The following is a 24,083-nucleotide window of genomic DNA, read 5'->3' as shown; positions in this document are numbered from 1 at the left end:
CACTCTGAATATAAACATGAAAATTATTCTAAAAACGCTTCTTTGCTTTCAGTAGTCTATTCAGTTCAGCTGGGCGTCTGAATAGTCTGCAGATAAAAAACAGAAGGGACCTTTTATTTGTGATATTTGTGATCATATATCATATAGCATAAAAAACGCATAAGCCTATATAATAGCATATTACTAATGGTTGAACTCTTGACAAATAAGCATTTTCTAAAGAAGTTTTTAATTGCGTAAGTTTACACTTTTGAGTATTTCCCTGTGGTCTCATTTGATGCTGTGTCACATAGATGGGAACAAACATCACATAAGCTGCAAAAGACAGTTGCAGAGTATCTTGTGTCTTTCTTACAAATAATTGCACTGGCCCTAATTGCATCAGCAATTGCTCACTGTTTAAAGTATGTCATCATATAAGTCTGAGTAACTGTACATTTCTCACAATCTGACTGGTGAGCACGTCTTTTGTTTAATAGGTTACGAAATTACAAGTTCTCCGAGTTATGTCATAACTTAAACTGTCTACAGCGCAGAATCTAATATTGTCGAAACACGTATCCCTGTAACATAATTGTCTGAGTTTTACCTTGAAATGCTGAATTATTTAAAAATTATTATTATTTGAAACTGTTGAAAATCTGGCAGAATTTTTGAAATGCTTCAGAGAAAGTTTCCTTTTTAAATGGCAGTGTAATGGCATCTCTGTTTGATAACTGACAGACTGGAACCAAAACTCAAAGGATGTCACATTTTTATTTAGTTAGTTATAAATATCTGGAAATCTTTTAAGACAAGAGACAGACTTATCATCATTTTCTTCACTGCACTACTCTGGTGCTAAAGTTTTGGCTCACCGTTGTCCTTTTTTGTTTATTAATATATTTCGGTGTTTGTGGTATTTATTCAGAAATGACAGCTCAGAGAAATGGGGAGGCGGAAGGCACCTGGTGGCCACAGGAACCAGGGCCACTTAAGTCTCAGCCTCTGTACACTGCGTGGATGCCTGACCAAGTGAGCTACAAGAGTTCACATGTTCCTATTTAATCAACAGGACGAAGTCTCATGGTACACACATTATTTATCTGTATGGTGAAAAAAACCCCACCCTCATTTCCTCTGCTTTCTGATCGCATCACATTGTTTTATTTCACTTCATCTATTGTGTGTGGGAATTTCTGTGCATACTCATAACTGATTATATGTTCTGTGTGGTCTTCTGTGTGGTCTCTCTTGAAAAGGAGGTCTTGATCTTAATGTGAAGACCTATTTAGGATTTACTCACTAAAACACACATGGAGACAGCACATTTCTTTCCTGTCACTTTCAGTTTGTGTACTGCATTGTAAAGCTGTGCGTATGTTGCCATCTACTGAACAAATGAAGACCTTGTAAACGTTTAGGGAATATTCGTTCTGAGCTCCTTTTGTCTTCTTTTTCGGTAGAAAGAAAAAAACGCGTGTGCTTAACAACCCTGTTGTTATCCATCATTTTAAACTTCGGCAGCTCATTTGGATATGCGATGGGAAATCCCCCAGCAAAGAGAGTAGCCCTGCATTAAGCCGTCATGTGTCCGGTCCTTTGCCCTAATGACAAACACGCATGCGCTGAAACGACGTCAGTCTGTCAGTAAACTTTCACTTTTCGCAGATCTACGTGTCTGTACAGCTTTCCACCGAAAACTAGAATAGATAAAGAACAACATAACCATTAGCATCAAACTGTATTTGATGGGATGTAAGGTGTGAGGATATATTCGCAGGTTAAACCTTCTTGCTTGAACGCTAAATGAGAAAACCAACCGTAACAACACGGTTAGCTCAAGCTGAAGCAACAATGTACTGACATTTAAAGTAAGCTAGCTAACTGTCATCAGTCGACTGTGATTTCCAGGACAGGTGAGTTGATAACGTTTATACTGGGAGAGGAGTTGTTTTTAGTAGATTTTTTAATCAACATAGTCAAGCCGTTTCTGAGTTATGTGACTTCACTGAACCTAACATTGGCAATCCAATAGCAACAAATGGCTCTTAACCTCGGGGTAACTAGGACAGCTAATGCTGCAGTATAAGCTAAGTGCAACATCCAGGCCAGTAAATGTGATTAAAGTTTAAACTGTTAATCAACTTGGGAAACAACTTTTGATATTCTACCACAAAGAAAAAATATAATAGAGGACCAATGTGCACATGCAAGCCTTATCTCTAAAGTTGTCCATAATGTTTGTGGACATTGACATTATTTTTGCCTGTTTTTTTGCTGATGTTTCCAGCAGACTACCTCTGTTGCCCAGCTGCTCCACCAGACCTCACACTATGGAGCGGACTGCACTCAAACAGAGCCAGCTGTGTGGCTCCTGGGAAATGAAGGAGAAACTTGGGATGGGAGGCTTTGGTCATGTCTACCTGTACCATCATCTTGTAAGTTTTATTATCTACTTGTATGCTAAGGAAAACATAAATCCCAGACCCAGCTGTGTCTTTTGCTTGATGTTATCCCCTGTCTATGTTTGGAGCAGGAGTCTGGAGAGAAGGTTGCAGTGAAACTATGCCGCCTGGAGCTGAACTCCAAGAACAAAGACCGGTGGAGCAGGGAGATTGAGATCATGAAGAAGTGAGTGTGAATCATCTGCTTCCTTTCACAAAGTGGCCTATGAACAAACCTCGCTGTACATTTTCTTCTCGTTAAACCATTGTGTGTCTCCCTTTCTGTTACAGGCTGAACCATGTGAATGTGGTTCAGGCCAGAGAAGTTCCAGAAGAGTTGAGCTCCATTGCTTTAAATGACTTACCTCTGTTGGCTATGGAGTACTGCTCAAGAGGAGACCTACGCAAGGTACCAAGTATGTATTTTATAAATACCAGAAATGGTTAGTTGTCTTGTGAAACATTGCACCATTAACTTTTAAACCACTTTGTGTAGATGTTGAATAAACCAGAAAATTGCTGTGGGCTAAAGGAGAGTGAAGTCCTCTCACTGCTCACTGACATTGGTAATGTTTTCCTCAACTTTTACTTTGACAATAAGTCACTGTTATCACTTGTTGATGTGTAATGCACATGGAGTGATACATGTATTTTTTTCCCAAATATCAGGTTCTGGTATCCAGTATCTCCATGAAAATAAGATAATTCACAGAGACATCAAGCCAGAGAACATAGTTCTGCAGGAGATTGATGGGAAGGTGAACTCATTTCCATTTCTACGTGCATGCAGCCTGTGTAATCTGCCATTTCATACACGATTTTATGTGCCTAGCTCACATTATGAAACAATTTGTTTTCTATCCATTTTCCTCCAGCTTGTCCATAAGCTCATAGATCTGGGTTATGCAAAAGACCTGGATCAGGGTAGTCTCTGTACATCCTTTGTTGGAACCCTCCAGTATCTGGTAAGTGTTTCCTGTATAGTACTTCGTTCTGCAAGTAATGTTTTTTTCCCCAGTAGATTTCCACAATCAAGCCCTAGTGTTATAAATCCATCTGTATGTGTTATAGGCTCCGGAGCTGTTTGAGAGTAAACCCTATACTGTAACTGTGGATTACTGGAGCTTTGGGACGGTGATCTTTGAATGTGCTTGTGGCTTTCGCCCCTTTTTGCACCACATGCAGCCTGTACAGTGGTGAGTCAACAGAGCAGCAATGCATTTCTTGCCTCAATACTTTGACGTACACATGACAGTAAACTACAGTAAAATCTTATGCATGGATGTGGATATTAGAGTGTTACCATAGTATATAAATATACTTGACAATAATCAGAGTCAGAAATACTTTGTTGATCCCTGGGGGAAATTGGGTTAACAAATTCAATATTGAGCATGACACACTAGCTAGGAATGTGCAAGATGCAAAAATAAGCATAATATACACGTATTTTTAATGCAGCTATCGTGACTGCATCATTTTTATTAATCTGAAAAATATACGCGTGGAGTAAGTGGAGACAAATTAACAGGAGTATATGTAGATATTTCTTTCTAAATGTTTGGAACATTTTTTATCTCTGGTCTTCAGTTTATCTGTTTTATTTTCAGTTCTCTTTGGTTGCATGTTTTCCTCCTTTTACAGGACAAGTAAAGTCAAGAACAAAGGTCCCAAAGACATCATGGCAGTGGAGGACATGAATGGAGAAGTCAGATTCTCTACACACCTCCCATATCCCAACAATCTCAGCAGGTTGAGACTTAAAGACTCTCTTTGATATCTATCAGGCAGTTGTCTCTCTGTCTTACATCTAGTGTGTGTGTGTGTGTGTGTGTATTCATAGGCCACTGCTGGAACCTATCGAGTCGCTTCTTCAAATGTTGTTACTGTGGGACTCCGCATCACGTGGTGGTGGACTGGATCCGGTCACAAACAAGCCATTTTGCTACACGGCTTTACAGAATATTCACAACATGAAGGTTAATAATATGAACCTTTCCTACGTTTAGACTGAAACTGAAGCCAAATTTTATTGAGTGCAATTATGACTTTATGTATCCCAGCTGAGGACAGCATGCAAGGCCAACTTGTGCTTTTGTTTCTCCAGGTGATTCATGTGTTGGACATGACGTCAGCCCAGCTGCACTCTTTGGTTTTGGGTGCTGAGGAGAGCTTACACTCCCTGCAGCTACGTCTGGAGACACACACTCAGACGCACATCTCCCCGCTGAGTCAAGAGCTGTTGCTGGAAACCGGAATCTCCCTCGACCCACGCAGACCGCCCTCACACTGTCTGCCAGATGGATTGGTAGGTCACACACATTCACACAGGAGGTTTTTAGTAGGTAATGAAAATTCTTTGCTTCCACATGAAGAAGGTATATTGACAAATCTAAACCTCAGCATACACTTCTACTGGAGTTTGTAAATTTCAGTGAACTTTGACTGCGAACAATATAATATCCACAGTGATATTTGTTTTCTGCTTTCAGCAAGGCTGCGATAGCTCCATAGTTTTCCTGTTCGATAAGAGCCTGATCAAGTACTCTGGACCACTGACTGCCAGACCTCTGCCAGACAGTGTCAACTTTATTGGTGAGATATATGTAGGATTGTATACTGACCTCTACACTGTTAGAGCTGATGTTTTTAAAAAAATAAAAATAGAATCTTTTTTGATTCAATTTTGAAAGTGAATCACTTGATTTTGATAAGATTTTCTTTTAATTCAGTGCATATTCATGAAAATGCTGCAGCTCTCTGGGCTTTTCTCAACACTTAGTATTGTTCCATTTTTAGAATGAGAGATTTTACGAGTAATACAACCAGTGAACCTATGAAGTGGTAGATATTTTGTGGGTACGGTTCTTGCCTGCTGAAGTTCTGCTGACATAAATTTTGTTACTTAGCTTAAGAGACTAAAAGTAATGGACAGTGTGACAGACTTTTAAGTTCCTTCTCAGTTTACATCAAGTTTTTTTTCTGACAGGCTTGTCATTAAGACTGGTTTGAGAGCTTTTTTTCATTTGCTATCCAAGTTAATGTGTCAGTTGTCTGTCTTTTGTGAACTACGTGTTGCTTCAGTAAGGGAGACAAAGACGCAACTCCCACTGTCTGCACTGAGAAAGGTGTGGGGGGAAGCAGTCAGCTATATCTGTGGACTGAAAGAGGACTACATCCGCCTGTACCGGGGACAGAGGGCTGCTATGTAAGTGCACTAACTCATGCACTCATATACATGCACCTACACACTGAAACATCCTTACCTTGTGTTTGTGTCTGTAGACTGAGTCTGCTGCGTTATAACACCAACTTAACGCGATACAAGAACCTGCTGTTCTCCCAGTCGCAACAGCTCCAAGCAAAACTGGCTTTTTTTAAGACCAGCATCCAGCACGACCTGCAGCAATACACCAAGCAGAGACACACTGGCATCTGTGAGTGAATGTTCATCTCCTGCTGTGATTCATAATGTAAAGTCATTAGTGAAACCTTAAGTGAGCTGTCTGCTGTTTTGCATTTTTCTGAAGCTTCAGAAAAATTGCTGAAGACCTGGCAGGAAAATGAAGAGAAGGCTGATGAGTTTATGAAGGTGGGACCATTGATAATTCACAACAATTCTACATCATAATTCCAATTGCGGTTGTTTAAAAGCAGCATGTGCTGAGTATGTTCCTTTTTTCTCTGTAGGTTGCAGATGTGGGGTATCTGGATGAAGAGATAGTGGCTGTACATTTTGAGATTGTGGAGCTGCAGAGGAGCCCATTTGCAAGGAGACAGGGGGATGTAATGGAACAGCTGTCAGTATCTCTGCCATATTACCTTTTTTTATGTCTGTCTTGAAACAATGGACAGGTTCCTTTATGCGTACGTATGTTTCTGTCGTTCTGTTGTCCAGGGAAGAATTTGGTTTGAAACAGATTGTAGCTTTAGAAGATATCTTCATGATCTGATTAAGCCAGACTGCTGAAGCTTTGTGTTAACTTAAGATAAACTATAATAGAGTATATTTTTGTCCTTTCTGTCCTTAGAAATAACTGTTATGGACATGTTTTGTCTCTCTCTCTTTGTCTGTTTTTCAGTGAGCAAAATGCGATTGAACTCTACAAGCAACTGAAAGCTAAGTGCAAAAGTTAGTACAAATTGTTGCACACGATATTGTTTATAGGGTTCCTGGGGAATCTGATGATGCTTGAATTAGCACATGATTGTAGTTGAAAGATCATGGGATCGTGTCTTTGTACAGGTCCTGACCCACCACATGGCTACAGTGACAGCTCCGACATGGTGAAGACCATACTACAAACAGTTCAGAACCAAGACAGGGTGCTGAAAGACTTGTACACTCACCTGAGGTAATTTTTCTAAAAGTACACACAGTCATACCAAATTCAACACAACTGAGGTATCAGTTTACTGTTCCCTGTGTGCATCATTTGTGATTTTCCTCATCTTTCTCTTCTTCTGTAGTACAATTCTGGTATGTAAGCGTCGCATTGTTGATTTGTTCCCTAAGTTGGAGAGGGCAGTAGAGAACATAAAAACTGCGGAGGCAGCAGTGATGCAGATGCAAATGAAGAGACAGAAAGAGTTCTGGTACCTCCTCAAGATTGCCTGTGTGAGTAAAAACGAATGGCAAGAAAAGTGATGCTTGGGAGCTTGAAGCTCTGCAATACAGTAATGAAAGCATGTCAGATAACATTGTAGCTAATACAGGGTGTGGTTTTGTGTTTAGGCCCAAGGCAGTTCTCCATCACAGTCACTTATGCAACAACCACCTGACAGGTAAGATCTGTACAAATCTAATTTCTCTGCCACAAGTTTCACAGAGTTCAGGTTACAATGAATATCCACAATATAACATCACCGCTTTGTCTCTGTCATTAGCTTATCTGCACTTCAGAGGATCAGTTAATGTCTACTTTATATGCAGAACGGATTAAATGATCCCTCACAACCAGCTGCTGGGTTTTGTACAAATCACAAAGCTTCCACAAGAGGTCATCCTGTGCACCTCAAACTTTAGTAGCATGTAGAAGCAGGACTCGCAATCTCCTCATTACTTTTTATTTGATGTCCTGAAAGACAATATCTTTTTTTTCTTTCTTTCTGTGCACAACATTCCCCAACATTCGTTGCATGAGAGGCGGACGGATTGCAGTTCTATCACAAACACAGGAAAGCTTATACATACAGTCAACTCCAATAATTTTTCTCTTACAGTGAAACTGTTCATCAATTACTGGATGAGAATCAGCGTTATCTGAGTCAGCTAACGTCTCTGCTGCAAGACACTACGCAGGAGATGGAGCACAGTGTCATGGTATGATACACAGTTGTGAGGGAGTATGATCATGCTTGTAAACAGATTCCTGAAGTAACAACTTGCATTTAAACTCACTGTTCACAATGTATCTGTGTGAAAATAATCATATTGATCGTTATCAGCAAGATATATGTTCACTCAATGTATCTAATTTAGTGTATATTGATTTTGTTTTCCTTCTTAAAACCATACATTTAGGTTCAGTCTTTTCTAGGTTATAGAGGTTTACATGTTCAAGATCAGATAGTAGATAGAGAGCGATATGTTTAGTAACGCAGTGTTAATTTGTTTGTTCTTTCCCCAGGAGCAGGACTGGAGCTGGACTCAGTATGAAGCAGTGAAAGCCCATCCCCAGGAGCTGTAAAAGCCAAGAAAAGACTCAGTGTTATAAGTCAAAGATCAAATAGAGATTTATTCAAGTCACAATACTGTACACTGTAAACAAGTGCCTTACCTGAGTTACACTATCTGAAATCTTTGTGATCCCATACTGTCATTTACACACAAGTAAATGTGTGAAAAGGCATGATGTGGTAAACTATTCATGTCCATGTTTTAATCTGAATGTATATTGTTGCATTTTAAAAGTTATTTCCAGCTATTTATTTTGTTGTTAATATTGATCAGAGGAGATCATGGCTGCTGAGAAACTGTGCATGATGGAATGTGAATAAATTTCATGAATGTCAGCCACATAAACCACGTTTTGTCACAGTTTGTCATTTCTGTGCAAGTGTTAAGTTGTTGAAGATACTAAGTATCTTGTTATTTGCTTTCACACGGTGGACCAGGCCACTGTCTGCACACAGACAGGAAATTGCTTGTTTAGAAATTGCAGGGATCAAAATTCTCTTGGGAGCTGCTGAAGTCCAAACAGCAGTGAGACAGAACAAGGCTAACATGCATAAGACTACAAGACTACAACATTACTAGTGGCGCATGTTGTTAAAGGTAGAGAAGTTACATCTTACTGAGTGACTTCAAAAGAATATTTCTTTATTTCTTTCTTTCTTTTCACCGAGGAAGTATCCTGTTTGACTAGAAACTTCATAGCTACAAAAGATTACTGCAACAGCATGCAAAGCAATTCTCCACCTATTAATTTATTCACATACTGATCTCCACCAAGTCTGGATTATAGTTTATAGTATTATACCGTTTTCTATTCAAAACCAGGCAAAGATGACACATTTCATTCAGTCAGTAAATTAGTAGGAAGTCCATCAAGGTAAATGCCTAAAATACTACCTAAAAAATACCTAAAATAGTATTATTTGACACTCTACACAGTGTCAAATAATAATCAACCTGAAAGTAAAAATGTATATTTATTCAATTGTCTCTGAGGAAGGCTCCTCTTGCTTTGCTTCAGCAGTATCCATTTCTGAGCTAAATTTCAGTGGAAAATGTTGGTTTTGAGGACTAGTTGTGTTAGTAGTGGTGGATTTATTTATTAGAGCATTGAAATAAATTGCTTTACTGTATGCCTAAGCATGCTTAATTTTTTGTCAGTAGCTTGTTATGCAGCTGTTTCATTGTTCCACACAGTCTTTACTAACTATAAACCTCACCTTGACGTGTCCTGAACTGTCCTATTTTTTTTAAACATGTACTGTTTATTTTCATTTTCAGTTGACTGTACAATAGGACATAAAATACAGTAATGCTAAAGATAGTCACAGACATAATAAACTCATATAGTACTAACTCCAAACGTCACGTGCAGCTGAATGAATTAGATCTACTAGAACCGAGGTATCCAGCATTTCATTGTGTGAAAAACTAAAAACAAGAATTTCTTTTCTGAAATATACAAAATGGCTGAAATTATCAAAACAATAAAGGCTCTATTTGGGACTGTTCACTTTCGTTGCACGTTTGAGCGGTGCACAGAATACTGGATTTCGCGACGAAACTCCACTTCAAAGTGTGCTTAAGAGCATAAAACTGAGGCAGGGCCTATATGTAGAAAGAAAGGGTGAGGAAACATTTGAAGACCGTGATTGGTAGGTTTTGGCCAATAAGGACATGGCTGATTAACATAATGCCGCTAAACATCATGGGAAAGCTATTAACGTAAAACAACCAACAACTCTAAGAGGAAATTAATTCCTTTGTTTAGCAACAACATTGTAATCTGTCATTCTATAAGGAATGCGGCGAACTGCTCACGATTTCGTGAACGTGTTCGAATTCTGCACCGTCACAGTAAACGTTCGTAGTTGTTCGTGCCTTATAAATGGCGCACATTCTGCATGCTATTGGATGTGAGGGCGATCTGGCTGCGACATCTGTCACCCCATTGATCGCTAGGGTTGATTCGGCTGATCTGGCTGGCTAGGCGGGTGTCCCCTTCCTCCCTCACCGCTCCATGTGTGTCCCTCCCGAAGCCCCGCGCTCGGTGGAAGAGGACCTGGTCCCCCCGGCGGACGACCATCCATCGGTATACCAGTAGCTGCGCTCCCCTGCTAGAACCTCCAAACAAGCTCAAGGCCCATTTGTAGGAGAAACGTAGGGAAGTCAAGCTCCAAGCGTCAGACACATCCAAATGCGGCGCTGCACGTGGCAGTCTGCCTTACTTTTTCGTTCATATGCACAAGAAAAATGTATTTATATTTTTCTTTATAAGTAAGCCACTGTCTTATTGTTATACTGTTTTTCACGATGTCAGATAAATAAGAAAGATGTATGAGAGACACGAGTGCTTTAAAATTTTTGACTTCTCATGAAGAAATATGGAGGTGGTACATGTTCATTAAAATCTGGGATTTTAATTTAGGATTTAAATTTGAATAGCTGGACTAAATTTTCGCGCTCGCGCCCTCATAATACCATAATAACTCTAATATTTCCGACTGTACGAGAAGGCAGCATAAGTAAAAGCGAGAGCGAGATCTGTGGGAGGCGGGGTGAGGGGGATGGGTTGTTGAATGATAAGACCACAACGGAAGACAGTTCGGTACAGAGGTAATTACACTTATTTTAAATGAACTATTTATTTTAAAGCCTTTATATTGAACATTTAATTTCAGCGCAGTGTGGGGTGAGTTGACTCGGTTGTTTTACGCTAGTTGCCTAGCAAGCTAATGTTAGCATAAAGCTACAAGAAACTGACGGAGTGGCTGACTTCCGAACCCACCCAATAATGAAAGCTATCTAGTTAGCTAGCACGGTTAGCTAGGGTAACGTTACTAAGCGAATGGTGTGTCAGCTTGTGCTGTTACTGAAGTGAATTAATTGAGACGTTCAATGTGATGATTGTTTGCAAGAGACCTAGCTGTGGTGTAAACACGTTTCTCCATGTTTGGACAATATTTACTCGTTCGTTTTCTGCTTTCAAGTAATTTCTGCAAGCCAATCATGCAGGTTAGCGCTAGCTGTTAAACGTTCTGGTTACTTCACTTTCCAATACAGGCAGCTAACTATAACACACTGTTCGATGTCATTATCATGACTATATATAGTGTGCATGCTGACTGTTAAAACAGTCTCTTTAGGGTTAAAATTGGCTGTCAAATACGCTCTAAGCCTAGACTTGCTGTAGAGTTGTTTAAATGTTAACCTGAACGAATGTGAGTGGCTGACTTGAGTTCAGTAAGCTAACGTTTTTGACCTGGGTGCACTTGTGTTAAAGTCAGGATACATTACATTTACTAAAGATAACCGACGCAGTAACCCAGATATACCAAGCTATATATATATATGGCGAGCCGTGTAAGTTGAAGTATGTGTAATGTTTTAATGATACTCGTTTGAAAGAAACTAAGCCATTGCTAATGACAGTTGAGTAACGCTGTAAAATTTTACCCCTTCGTCTGTAACACTAAGGATTCCACCACTTAGTCTTTCTGAAGTTTCAAACTTTCAAAAAACGCTCAGTGCAGATTACTTTTAAAATGCGTTTTCTGCCTCCCGACGTAACTCTGTGGATTGTTTTGGTTTTGTTGTTATTAGTTGAAATACCTGTCAGCAAAGCAATTCCATTTAATACAGAACCACAAACTACACCACCCAAAACCATAAAGTTGAATAAGCACTGGGCTAGCAGTGATTCAACAAAGCTGAACATTAAAACTGGGCTGTTGTATTGGACTGTACTAGTTGGAGCTAGGTTTACCTAATAAACCACTTATTGACTGGATGCAGCACACTGCTGCTGATAAACAGTGGTGCCCTGAGTACATGTTGTATAAATATTGCCAAATGTTTATCTCTCTGCCTATAGGTGAGGTCTAATGAGGATGACGATGCCGCATGTTGGGGCGGTATTTGCTGCAATAGCAGGAGTGGTTGCCATCATGTTGCACTCCTCTATTCACAAGATAGAAGAAGGACATCTTGCTGTGTATTACAGGTATACACATACACAAAATATAATCAATGAACATATTTCAATATAATCTCTTGTATTCTATTCCAAGGGGAATTCACAAGATACCTAGCAGTATGTGTAGTAGCATGTTTATACATGTGTAACATGTATATATGCAAATTCATACTAGCTCCATATTTACCAGCCACAGCATTAAACCAATAAATTATTGTAATCCAATAATATAATCTATTTTATTCTGAAGTAAGCCAGTCTGTCTCATGAATTCTTTTACTTTTGGCACTATTAAGTAGACAGTATTTTGATGCTAATACTTTTTTGTTCTTTCGCTGAAATAACCTTTTTAATGCAGGACTTTTACTGTGGTATTAATACCAGCAAAAGTGCATTTGAAATGCTTGTACAGGCGAAAGAGGAACTTTCTCTTGATCTTATTTGTTTATCAAAGCAAGGTGTTGTTTTCTTGTTGTATTCTAACCTCAAAGCATTCCAAAAAGCTTCATTTGAGTATTACTATCATTAAAAATATTTTCTGGGTGGAAATGTCTCATGACTGCCCTTTTCCAGACTTGAATTTAGGTTGATAAAATTTAACTACACCCTGTTAAATTAACTGTTGCACCTCCGTAAGACATTTGTGTCTTTTTCTTTTGTCTTTTCTCTTTACAGCCAGGAGATACTGATGCTGAAAGGTCAAACCAAATAATTTGTTTGTGTTTGTTTCAGGGGTGGGGCATTGCTCACTACTCCCAATGGTCCTGGATATCACATCATGCTGCCTTTCATTACCACCTACAGATCAGTCCAGGTAAACTTAACTTTCAGCCCCCAGACTTGGCCTTTTAGCTGTGGTATGTCAAATATAAGAATCAAACGGAAGTGAAAAACCTGAACGAGCTCTTCTATAATTAAATCAGCTGTAGCATTAAAACATGTTGCCATTCAACTATGGCTGCCCTTATTTTACACCAAGTTTATGCACCATTTGTTATGATAATGAGTACGCTTAGAATAGATTCATTTGAATTTATCTTGTATTATCTTGAATTTATCTTCTCTGTTACAATTAATAATCAAGAAACCTTTTTTTATTATTAAGATGAAATATTCAAGTGTTCCCAAGCTGGTAGTAATATCCATTTACTTAATCTTGTGTTTCATTAAGTGGTGAATCGTGCCCTATCCAGATTGGTAAATGACTGAGCATTTTTCAAGGATGTCCCTTTTAAACGCAATCATCATACTGTCACTTGTTAGTCGTGACACAGTCACCTGGAACTTGGAAAAATTATTCCAATAAATGTTTCTAATTAAATGTTTGCATGAATTTTTTTGTTTCAGACAACCCTCCAAACTGATGAGATCAAGAATGTGCCTTGTGGAACAAGGTAAGACTGAGCTTAATGTTGCTGTTGAAAAATGTATTCATTCATGAAATATGATGAATATAATTTTTTTTTTTTTCCATTGCAGTGGCGGTGTGATGATTTATTTTGACAGGATAGAAGTTGTTAACATGCTGGTCCCTACAGCAGGTAAAAAATGTTCTGATTTCCTGCATTGCAAATGTTATTTCGTTGACTCATTCACCAAGCCAGCTGCTTGACTTTACAGTAACTGACAGTTTTGTTCTTTCATTTGCAGTGGTTGACATTGTGAGAAACTACACTGCTGATTATGACAAAACTCTAATTTTCAACAAGATTCACCATGAACTCAACCAGTTCTGCAGTGTACACACACTACAGGAGGTCTACATCGAGTTGTTTGGTAAGTAAACATTTCTCATGAAACTGTTAGCATTCTTTGATTTTAATGCATTACATAGAAGGCAACTTGTCATGTTTTCATTCCTGAAATTCCTGAATACACTTAGACAGCTGCTCTTTGGTGTCTTGCAGACATTATAGATGAGAATCTGAAGACTGCGTTGCAGAAGGATCTTAATGTTATGGCACCTGGACTTACAATACAGGTATTTAAACACACGCAACATGGGCAGCAGAGGGGTATTGGAAGTAGGAAGGCTCAGGGTCACAGTGACTGCTATAGGAATCTCACTTTCTCATCGTAGTATTTACTGTAGTCCTCTAATTAGACAAGGTGAAATGTAAGGTACATGGATCAGTGTGGCCCTCCTGTGCAAGGTTCATAAAAGAATGCAGACGCAGTCATTGTAAGGACTATTGCACAACACAACTTCAGTGTACAATGCAGCCATTCACTATTGTGGCAGTGTAGTCAAATGACACCAGCTGGTCATTTGCAGGTGAGAACCCCGACTTGCCTGATATCCAGTGATCCACTCTCTGTAAAATTATCTGCCACATTGATAGGGAGCAAAAGGTCATTTTCTTATTCTCTCTTTTTTCTCCCTCTGCGCTGTTTCAATATCCCAATGAAGGCCGTCCGTGTTACCAAGCCAAAGATCCCTGAGGCTATCAGGAGGAACTTTGAACTCATGTGAGTTTGCAAATTTGTCCTTACCAGTGCAGTCTTTGTGCATGTTTCTATATTCTCTCCTGTTACCCACCCCCTCAGTTCAAGTAAGACTATGCGGAAAGGAAAATATTTGCAAGAGCCTTGTTTTTGTGTGTGTGTGTGTATGCAGGGAAGCTGAGAAGACTCGTCTGTTGATAACAGCTCAGACTCAAAAGGTGGTGGAAAAGGAAGCAGAGACTGAAAGGAAGAAGGCCATTATTGGTAAATGTGATGGTGTTTTGCTGTAAATCGCTCAGATAGGTTTGGATTTGCATGACAGGCATTACAGTTTCCCTTTTTTCAGTCAACCATGTATAGCCCTACGATCAGCCTCCTTCTTCTGTGCAGTTGTTGAAGCTCACATGTTTCTCTGTCCTACAGAGGCTCAGAAAGTTGCCCAGGTAGCAGAGATCCAGTTCCAACAGAAGGTGATGGAGAAGGAGACGGAGAAGAGGATCTCTGAAATAGAAGGTTAGCCACCCTGCTTTTATTTCTTTTCTGTGAGATGGAATTGTGTGGAGTGGCGCCTGGTGAACTGGTCAGTCACATGGCTGTTTCATTGAACACTGTGCCTTTGTTTCAGATGCTGCCTTCCTAGCAAGGGAGAAAGCTAAAGCTGATGCAGAATATTACACTGCTGCCAAGTATGCTGAAGCAAACAGGGTAAGAAAATCATGTTAACAAATAAACACACATGCAGCGTCTAATTCAGTGGCCTTAAAATGATACCACAGTGCAAGTTGAGCGCATATGCAGTCAGTACCAAACTGTAAACTAATTTTAAATTGTTCCGGACTGTTTTGAATGATAACTAGATGTTTTTGGAACCAAATCCTCCACATTAGAGGCAGTAGCAATGTTACAGACGCTGTTTATAGTCAGGTCTTGTTAAGATTCACACCAGTATTGTCATGAAGAATGATAATGACCCACTCCAGCTCAAATCTAATACTCACATACTTTTGTCTTTCTCATCACAGCTGAAGTTAACCCCAGAGTACCTGGAGCTGATGAAGTACCAGGCCATAGCAGCCAACAGTAAGATCTACTTTGGGCAAGATATCCCCAACATGTTTGTTGAGGGAAACAACAGCCCCTCAAAGTCAGCACCCTCACCTAATCTTCCCAGTGGTCAACCAGACCTGCTTAAAGCAAAGACAGAGGGGCTGTGAGTGAGCTCTGCCTCAGGACAGGAACCTGATGAGGACTTGTTTTGTCTGTGAGGCGGACAATAATGTGCTGAAGGTAATGGGTGGGATAGCTTTGCAGCTAGTGTGGTAAACAACAGACTTCAGTCTTAAATCTAAGTGGCTAAGAAAGAGGAGGCAAATTTAAGGACAGGCTGAAGTGAAAGCAAGGAAAAACAAGATAAAAGGGAAAGTTTTTTTACCTTCTGCTCTCGAGTTTTAGGAATGAGAATGATGCCATAGTTAAAAAATCAAAAGCATAATAAATGCTTATGCCTGGGAAGGCGACGGCAAGTAGCCGCCCTAATTTAAATGTGCTTGTTGTTGGAGCTGCATTCATTTTGTTTGTTTGTATGCAAGAGGAGTGATTTGTAATGAAAATTCATCTAATTTTTGAGAATTAATTTCTGGTTTAAGTGAACTGGAATCTTGACAGGTGACACTAATTAAAAGTGGGACGGTCTGCGGAAGTGTATAATGCGGGTAGGTCAGCTCTGTGCCATCTTCTCTTGCACTAAATCACCATTTGGCTCTTCTCTCTCAAGCAGTCAGGGTGAGTGAGAATTCTCCTTGTCTATGAACCTAAAATAGTTAAGACAGGTTACACAGTAGTAAGAGCGTCATACGTGTGATTATATCAGTAGTTTTTCACCACCCACCTACATTTCCAGTTGGCTGAAATCAAGCAGGCATGAAAAATGAGCTTTGAAAGATTTTCATAAATGATAGCATTCTAGAAATGAGTGGCCTGACTTTGTCCAATTTTTGCCTGAGCCTGCAGTAAATTCTATACTACTCTACGAATACTCTTTAAAGCTGAAGGGCTGTCATCGCATGTTCACAGTTTTTGTAGTTAATATAAAGTGGTGTTGGATTGGTGGTAAAGTTGTTCATTTTCTGTTAGCTTGATGATTGTTAGCTGTAATAAGTTGTGACTGAGAGTGCAGCCACCACACAAAGACTTGAGACACTGCGTAAGAGTTGCTGTGGCTTTAAACGTGAAGCCAAGAATAAAAGGGGGTCTGCTTGAAGAAATTCTGCTGAAAATGAGTAAATGTTCAAATTATTAATACTCTGGGAGGGTTGCAACAAAGAGGATGAATAGTAGTGCCACTGGAGGAAGTTGTGATTTGTGTCTTTTGTCAAGAAGTTGGTGCAGCTTTCTTTACTCCATCTGGTTTTGATTAACAGGAGCATGTTGTTATACAGCTGACAGTATTCAGAGGGTCAGAATGTAAATTCTCAGGAAACAGACTTTTATTTGAATGAAACAGCTGCTTGGTGTTGAAAAAAGTCTACACTCTTCAAAAAGTCAAAATCCAAAATTGTGCCAGGAAAAAAAGTATATATGCTGTTTAAAAAAATCTGTTAAATAAATCAGGTGACACTCAACACACAAAATACAAAACCCCTTTGATTAGAGGATAAGCAAACTATGGTATAGTTTATCTAAAACAACACTATAACCATATATTTAAGGCAACATTTTTATTACATCTTCACACTTTATTGCACTGTCTATTAACAGCAGGTATCTGGCATTAAATATTATATATTATTAAAACATAAAGCTCCTCCTTTTACTGTAATTCAAGAATTATTGGACTGCAAAGTGTTTCATTCTCTGCTAAACAAAATAATTTGGATATTTTGTTTGCAACGCATGGCTCATAGTTAACAGTAACTTACACTCAGTGAGGAATTGTTTAATCTCTGATCCTGATCAGTTTCACGTGAGTTTCAGCATGAGTTTTGGTACTTTGTTTTATTTAAAGATGAATGTTAATGGGCTTGAATAAGATGCAGTTTGGTGCTAGTTTTTGTTGTATAAGTTTAAACATTTTGGTTTTGCTCAGCTCTTTGCTAGAGAAACACTGAAATACTTCCACTATTTTGAATTCAAGCCTTAAATGATAATGGGATACCCCCAACTTACAGATCCAGTGATTCTTACAAACTAAAAAGCTCCTTTTGAACTTAACTGTGAGACTGACTGTGTACGCTGTACTGTGCGGCCTCTTCATAGACTCTAGCTGAGAAAGACAGAACAAAGAGTGGACACTACTGGTGTTTGGAAGATGTCATGATGTTTACTTGACCTGAATGGCAGTTAAAAAGGCATTTGCTTTGGTGGTGGGTTCAAAAAAAGATGCAAAAGAGGGGTAAGAATCAACCATGATGATGTTTTTTTTTTGTCAATATTTTGTACAATCTGTGAAATTGTCTTCTTGTTTTAAAAGGTTTATATGCAAAAATGTTTTTGACAATGTTCTTATGTAAAATAAAACCTATTTTGGTACCTCTCCTCTCCCTGTGTTTATTTGTGTGGACATTGTGTAGTACACTTGGATACCAGCAGGAGGAGAGCTACCTCCATGTTTTGGTGATTCAGAATTGCTCAAAAAAGGGGCAATAAGATTGAAAGCAACTTGACTTTGACAGAAATTCTAAAGTGAATAAACAGCACGAGAAAGGCAAGTTTGTGAATGTTTTTTTTAAAAAAGTCTGCAGTTGTAGAGAGATTAAGAATGCCAATATAAAACTGAAAAAATAAAATCAAGCAGGAGGTTATGCAAAGACAGAAAAAACATCACTACAGATCTGAAGAAGAAAATGGAAACACAAAGTTCCCACACTTTCTAGGACACTTAAACTACACTTGCACATATTGTTTGGATTTTACCCTTGGTTTTGACTAAAAAGGGCCACAAGCCACTCACAGTTGATATAATTTGTACACACATTTTAAACATTTTCTAAAACTACAGAAAAGTCAAAAAAGGTGAGAAGTTAAACAATGTGGATGTGTTGGCTGCTTACTCATTTGGATGTCTTGGTGGCAACAATTGGATGATTCATTGAACATTTAGTGAATATACATACACAGTCCATCACGGTCCCTGCTGTTCTGACCCGCAAAATGTGTTGTGAACATTACGAAAAATAAGAGATGTGTTTGTCTGTTGAGTTTGTAAAACTGTCATCCTTAGACATGGAGTCTAAACCTCAAGTCATGCCCTCAGCAAAGTCAGTCAGCTGGTCACAAAGGCTTTCCAGGAAGCATTCAAAGTGTGTGTGAGTGCGTGTGACCACTGCCTGAATGACCAGATGAGAGATAACTTCCTCTCCTGATCTCCTGCCTTTACAGGGCTGCTGCTATCCTTTCACAACACATTCATCAGTCTGTCTTTCAAAGGGAGGGTGTTTAGCTTTAGTCTGGTCACAGATCAGCTTTTTCCTGATGTCAGGATTTGCTAGAAATGCAATCATAAAGCATATTTGTGAGTGTAAATAAACCTCACTCTTTATCATTGTGTTTGTTTAACCTTCTTTTGTGGACGTCTGGCGGTTTGTGCTCACTTTAGCGGGTGGTCTGATCTGGTGTCGGGGTACAGCGTCAGCGAGTTTAAAGCCCCTCCCTGTCAGGAAGTGGGGTCAAGGTCAGGTTTTCTTCTTCCTGGATGAGCCAGTGCTTCTCTTTCCTTCCTTTTGTCCCTGATCATCACATCCCGCATGATCCTTCGAGCCTTGACTCCTCCACAAGGGTGTGGTTCCTCATCTCCAAGTTGAGGGCTATAAATCCAGTCCCCGAACAGCAGTGTGATACTCCATATGATTCATCAGCAGCAGTCAGTGTCATCATCAATAGCTGCTCTGTTCTGCTGTTTTCTCTCACATTCCTAACCTGTGTGTGTGTGTGTGTGTGTTGGATGCAACACTCACACAAAGAGCACTAGCTATCTATCAGATCTTTTCTCTGACCTCCTCAAGTTGTCATCCTCGATGGATTTTATGCTCGTCAGTTTGAGTTTGCTGTATAGTTTAGACTGTGTCATTTGACCTCAGCCTATTTGTGCTTTCTTTATTGTTTATTCTCCTGTTGTAGATTATCGGCCAGCTTAAAAAAGGAATACGACTGCCTGTGAAAACACTTATGTCATCGAGGTCTCTGCAGGGAGCTTTATTTGGGAAAGTAACCGTAACGATGTCATCAGCATTACCTTGAGTCAAGAACCGGTCACACCACGTAAAATATATTAATTTCATGGTAAATTTCACAAGGACGAAGTAAATCCATTCAATTTTTAACTTTTCAACTTTTCAGCTCCAAAGAGGAGGACATTTGGCATGCAGAGGTTTAATGAAATATGCTAGAGTTACACTGTGGGCACTGCAGGATTCAGTGTTTGTGGAGCTTGACTCACTGAAGACGCTAAAACTGTTCTTTTTTTAAAATTGTCACACCTGTTGAATTCTGATTATGATAAATATCAAGACTCTTGATTGTATTTTCATGCATCAGCGTTCTATTGCTTCAAGCCTGATGATGTGACAAATCAGGTGGTATAAAAGAGATTAACACAACAGAACTGAGTCACTGCAGCAAGCAGCTGAAAAAGGTCGGCTGAGCAAGATCAAAGTCAGCAATTCTTTACTCTGTCTGGTCATCTGTCAGGATCATGCAAATGAATTTGATGGAATAATGGAAAATTGAGTTATTAGTTAGTCATTCTAGCTTTAAAAAAATCTTCATACTTAAAAGGGGAACTGCAGTTTCACAGAAAATGACTGATGTCATATTAGTCTGGAAAGGAAGTGACAGCCACAATATACCCACCTCATCCTAATTTGGTTTTCAGAATGTCAGTGTAAGTGCTCTCCACTCTACGTATTTGCTACTCCACCCATATTCAAAAAGGTACTTTGGAAATTAAAGTAGATAGTTGATTTATTGAGCACTTACAGTGGCAGTCAGAAGTCATGGGCTGAGTAAAGATACAATAGATCAAGGAAGGCTGCGGATACAAACACTATGAAAAACACATCCTACACAATCCTCAGAAAGAAAGGGCCATATTAAACTAACACCTCAAATCCTCACAAAACAGGCTGACAAACCATTTACAGCAGAATGTCCTTAGATAGGATTTAAACACAGGGACATAGTGTACAGTATCTGCAGGTATGCAAAAATAGTTCTATTTTAGAGAAGACAACTGTTGCACTGGCCCTGTTAAAACATAATATTAACAAGTGTCAAGATATTAAAAGCATTTCACTGTCAAATTAGAATATGTTCACTTTTCATGTTAACATGATGGTTACGCATTACTTATCCCTGCTTTTCACCATTGTGAGTGGTGTAACTAGTTTTAAAAGGAAGCAAAATAATCAAACCCTGGCTTTTCTGTCACATGGACACATTTTAGTAAGGATACAAGACAACATAACACATCTGTAATCCCACAGGTGTGATGCGTTTGAGCTGGCAGGACAACAATCTCAGAAGTTTTTATGGATCCTGATCGTTTGCCTCGACTAAATTTTTAAACCAAGTAAATATTATTGGAATTGATGTTACAGGGTTGTATCTCACAGCCAGGAGAACAAATTCTGAGTCAATGTGTGTTTCATATTTTGGTGTATGTCAGCGTGTATTGCCTTTTGTTTTGTACGTCTCCAGATGTCGCGTCAGATCTTCAATTCGCATGTCCTTCAAGTGAACAAGATGCTCTAATCTGTTCACCTTCATCTGTAGGATCTACACACACACACACACACACACAAGCATGTAGTAAAACTTGGTTTATCCCTTTGTGAAGGTGAATTATCTATCAAATGGAAACTTCATAATGTGGTAAAATGACATACATATGCCTTAACCATATCCTTAACCTGCAGATGTTGCCTCTGATAGAAAAGGGGAAAAAGAGTTATATCCGCTGAGCAGATACTGACTCACCAACCACTGCTGACACAGTTTATGACACATGCATATCACACACACATGCGCACACACACACACACACACAACTGCAACAGTATTACAGGTGGTATAAGACTATGAAAATGCTCTTGACCTACAGGACATCAAAACGGATGACTGTTTTATTTGCAGATGTTCTCTCAGTCAGCTGCATATTTCCCAGATTAAAGTGAGTGTGTGTGTGTGTGTTTGTGTATACCTCTACAGTCTCCTGCAAAGCTAAGACAGCTTGCTCTTTTTCCTGCAGGATTAGTCGCAAAGTAGGGTCCATGTCTGTGTAAAACTGCACCGTGTGCTGCAGTTTACTATACAATTAAAAAAAAAAAAGACAAATTATTATTTTAAACAATGCCCTATAATTCATATTAAAAACATTTTGGTCATACCCATTTTTTAGTCTGCTCTTTTCATCTTTTTTCATCTCTTCTGCAAGCTGAGCCAAACGTTTCGCTTCTGTCTGCTGAATTTCTGAAGCCAACAAAACAAAACCATAACATTTCTGCAACTATAATATAAACATAACATCATGATGGGAAGCAGATGAAATCTTGGAAAAATAAAAATTCCCAGCAGTCACAGACACAAAAAATTTTAGTGTGTCTTTAATGTGCTGATTTTGTGTTTGTTAGCTGACCAGTAAAGAAAGCACCATCAAAAACAGTCTGACATTACACCCACTAAAAAAAGTCGAACTGTGCAGCTTCAGTCAGAGTTACACACCGAGTGTGTCAGCTAATACACTCAACAGATGAAACACGCATAGGGCTACATCTGGCTATATCCGGTAAACTGTAAAGTCAAAACACCGTCATCATGTTCTTGATAATCAGCAAGCTTCACTGACAGTGAAGTAACAGTCACAGTCAGTGCATAACTTCTGGGGAAATTCACAGTCCTGTAATGTGATGTAAGGTCAGATATATATATATACAGGTCATATATATATATATACAGACATATCAGTCAGAGACTAAGGTTTTTACAAATGTGAAGACTGTGTTTGTTGATAAAGAAATAAGACATGTTAGGGTTTGTGTACATACAATAACAGAATAGCTACTATACCTTTATGAGGTTTCTCCTGCTCCCTGGTGTCATAGTATTCCAAATCCTGGATCAGAAAGGAACATCTGTTTAAAATGCAGGAATTTTTCTAGCTGCAACGCTGTTCTTACAAATACAAAGACAGTCAAAGAGAGATATGCATAAACATATAGAACACACCAGTATATTCTCTGTTGGGTGCTCCAGTTTCTTTTGTATCTTCTCTCTAAGGGCTCTCAGTACAGGCTCTATCACTCCTGCAGTGCTCAGTACAATCTTCCTCACTGTCTCCTCAGGCACATGAAAGTTCAGCTTAGAAAACACCTTCCTGCTCACAGTGGAAAAAAATAACAACAAGACAGATGTTTCTAATTGACAAAACTAGTTACACGAGGAAGACAAGACTAAAAGTGATTTAACTGATGATGCACAATGATGATGAATACTCTAAGGTCCAATGTGTTTCCAGTGAAGACCCACAAATCTGTGCCTGGCTATGTGCCATATCAGCGGCCAGGGAGAGGATGAGTGGGTGTGTGTTGGATTGGTTCTCACGATCAGCTGCAGAGGCCCATGGCAGTGCTCAACAAATGTTCTGCCTGCTTGTGAATTTTATTGAAAAGCAAAGACTAGAGCAGTTACTGTCCTTTGGATTAAGAGATATCGGTTGGGATTTTGACTTTGACTTGGGATTTTCTTGAATGTGCATTTGTGTAAGAATACTGTGAGGAGGTGTGGACATAAAAGATTCAGACTGTAAAAATGGCCATCTTTCCATTTGAGGAATTACAATTTTCTGGCAGTGGCTGTGTGTGTCCTTCATGTAACCTATACTTAGTCGTGTCCAGTCCTTCATTAAATCCATACATGCAATTTGAATAAAAATAAAGAAAAAGACTGATGTCTTGCCTGTTGAGTAAGTTCCAGTTACTGAGCTTCTGCGGCGTGGAGTTTGCAGGAATATAGTTGTGCAGGTCAACAAGTTTTGGGAAGAAATATTTTACAAGCTCTGCAGCCATCACTACGGAGGGTTCAACAGAGAGGCAGAGTCAGTTCACAAGTAGATAAATAAACAAACAGACATTTGAGCCACAGAAGATGATTGTAGCTGGAGATAGTAGTTTCTACGAGGTCGTATTACTCCTGTTGCTTGTTTAGCTACCACCTCCCCGTGGACTGCTAGCAAAACTGAAAAGGCTGAGTTAGGCAGTTACCTCCGTCGCTGAAGTCTCTTGTGATGTGTCTTTTGGGCCGGGACAGAGGTATTTTGTCTATCCATGCGTACAAATCCTGCAGTTCTTCCTCGTTCAGTTCTCGGTCCATTTTTCTTAAGGCGACATTTGATTCTGGACAGTTTGTGAACATTCAAACTGTAACTGTTATGTTACTAAGCTAACAGGTAGCTCTTTAGCTTCCCCCTACAGCAGGTTGTTTAAAGTGTTGCTAGGCGACCGCTAATTAATGCCAAACACAAACACAGATTATGGCGTCTGGATGTGAAGACGGAGAAAATGGACTG

At 39.2% G+C, this 24,083-nt stretch overlaps 3 protein-coding genes across 8 annotated transcripts; 2 read left to right on the top strand and 1 right to left on the bottom strand.

The window, feature by feature from the left end:
- Nucleotides 1-1,585: 1,585 nt before the first annotated feature.
- LOC124065897 (inhibitor of nuclear factor kappa-B kinase subunit alpha-like) lies at nt 1,586-8,123 on the top strand. Of its 5 annotated transcripts, none has more exons than XM_046401793.1 (22): nt 1,588-1,898; nt 2,276-2,420; nt 2,519-2,613; nt 2,718-2,835; nt 2,923-2,992; nt 3,096-3,184; nt 3,302-3,391; nt 3,498-3,622; nt 4,071-4,178; nt 4,270-4,405; nt 4,534-4,734; nt 4,919-5,021; nt 5,511-5,634; nt 5,712-5,863; nt 5,957-6,018; nt 6,117-6,226; nt 6,509-6,558; nt 6,673-6,781; nt 6,897-7,044; nt 7,162-7,211; nt 7,650-7,749; nt 8,057-8,123. In XM_046401793.1, exons 2-22 carry the CDS (start codon nt 2,316-2,318, stop codon nt 8,114-8,116), a joined length of 2,205 nt encoding a protein of 734 aa, XP_046257749.1. In that variant the 5' UTR covers nt 1,588-1,898; nt 2,276-2,315; the 3' UTR covers nt 8,117-8,123. The 5 variants fall into 5 exon arrangements, 4 of the variants coding, with proteins under 4 accessions (XP_046257749.1, XP_046257746.1, XP_046257748.1 ...); XM_046401790.1 differs by having other exon boundaries at nt 2,273-2,420; XM_046401792.1 differs by having other exon boundaries at nt 2,265-2,420.
- A 2,472-nt stretch (nt 8,124-10,595) lies between these two features.
- On the top strand, nt 10,596-18,061 carry erlin1 (ER lipid raft associated 1). 2 transcript variants are annotated; one of them, XM_046401795.1, is made up of 12 exons: nt 10,596-10,719; nt 11,978-12,106; nt 12,812-12,893; nt 13,427-13,473; nt 13,559-13,620; nt 13,730-13,855; nt 13,987-14,060; nt 14,490-14,548; nt 14,697-14,788; nt 14,948-15,037; nt 15,150-15,229; nt 15,547-18,061. In XM_046401795.1, the coding sequence occupies exons 2-12, from the start codon at nt 11,988-11,990 to the stop codon at nt 15,736-15,738; spliced, it is 1,023 nt and encodes a 340-aa protein (XP_046257751.1). In that variant the 5' UTR covers nt 10,596-10,719; nt 11,978-11,987; the 3' UTR covers nt 15,739-18,061. The 2 variants fall into 2 exon arrangements, with proteins under 2 accessions (XP_046257751.1, XP_046257752.1); XM_046401796.1 differs by having other exon boundaries at nt 10,687-10,795.
- Nucleotides 18,062-20,464: 2,403 nt separating this feature from the next.
- On the bottom strand, nt 20,465-24,025 carry spef1 (sperm flagellar 1). Its single transcript, XM_046402576.1, has 8 exons — nt 23,779-24,025; nt 23,474-23,585; nt 22,745-22,892; nt 22,586-22,637; nt 21,907-21,988; nt 21,720-21,825; nt 21,196-21,295; nt 20,465-21,072 (listed from the first exon to the last, which is right to left on the bottom strand). The coding sequence occupies exons 1-8, from the start codon at nt 23,927-23,929 to the stop codon at nt 21,047-21,049; spliced, it is 777 nt and encodes a 258-aa protein (XP_046258532.1). The 5' UTR covers nt 23,930-24,025; the 3' UTR covers nt 20,465-21,046.
- Between the last annotated feature and the right edge of the window lie 58 nt (nt 24,026-24,083).

Source organism: Scatophagus argus, chromosome 10, assembly GCF_020382885.2.
Source record: "Scatophagus argus isolate fScaArg1 chromosome 10, fScaArg1.pri, whole genome shotgun sequence".
In the NCBI taxonomy this organism is placed as follows: domain Eukaryota; kingdom Metazoa; phylum Chordata; class Actinopteri; family Scatophagidae; genus Scatophagus; species Scatophagus argus.
The sequence above is the reverse complement of the archived record's forward strand: the minus strand, read 5'-3'. Positions and strand labels throughout refer to the sequence as shown.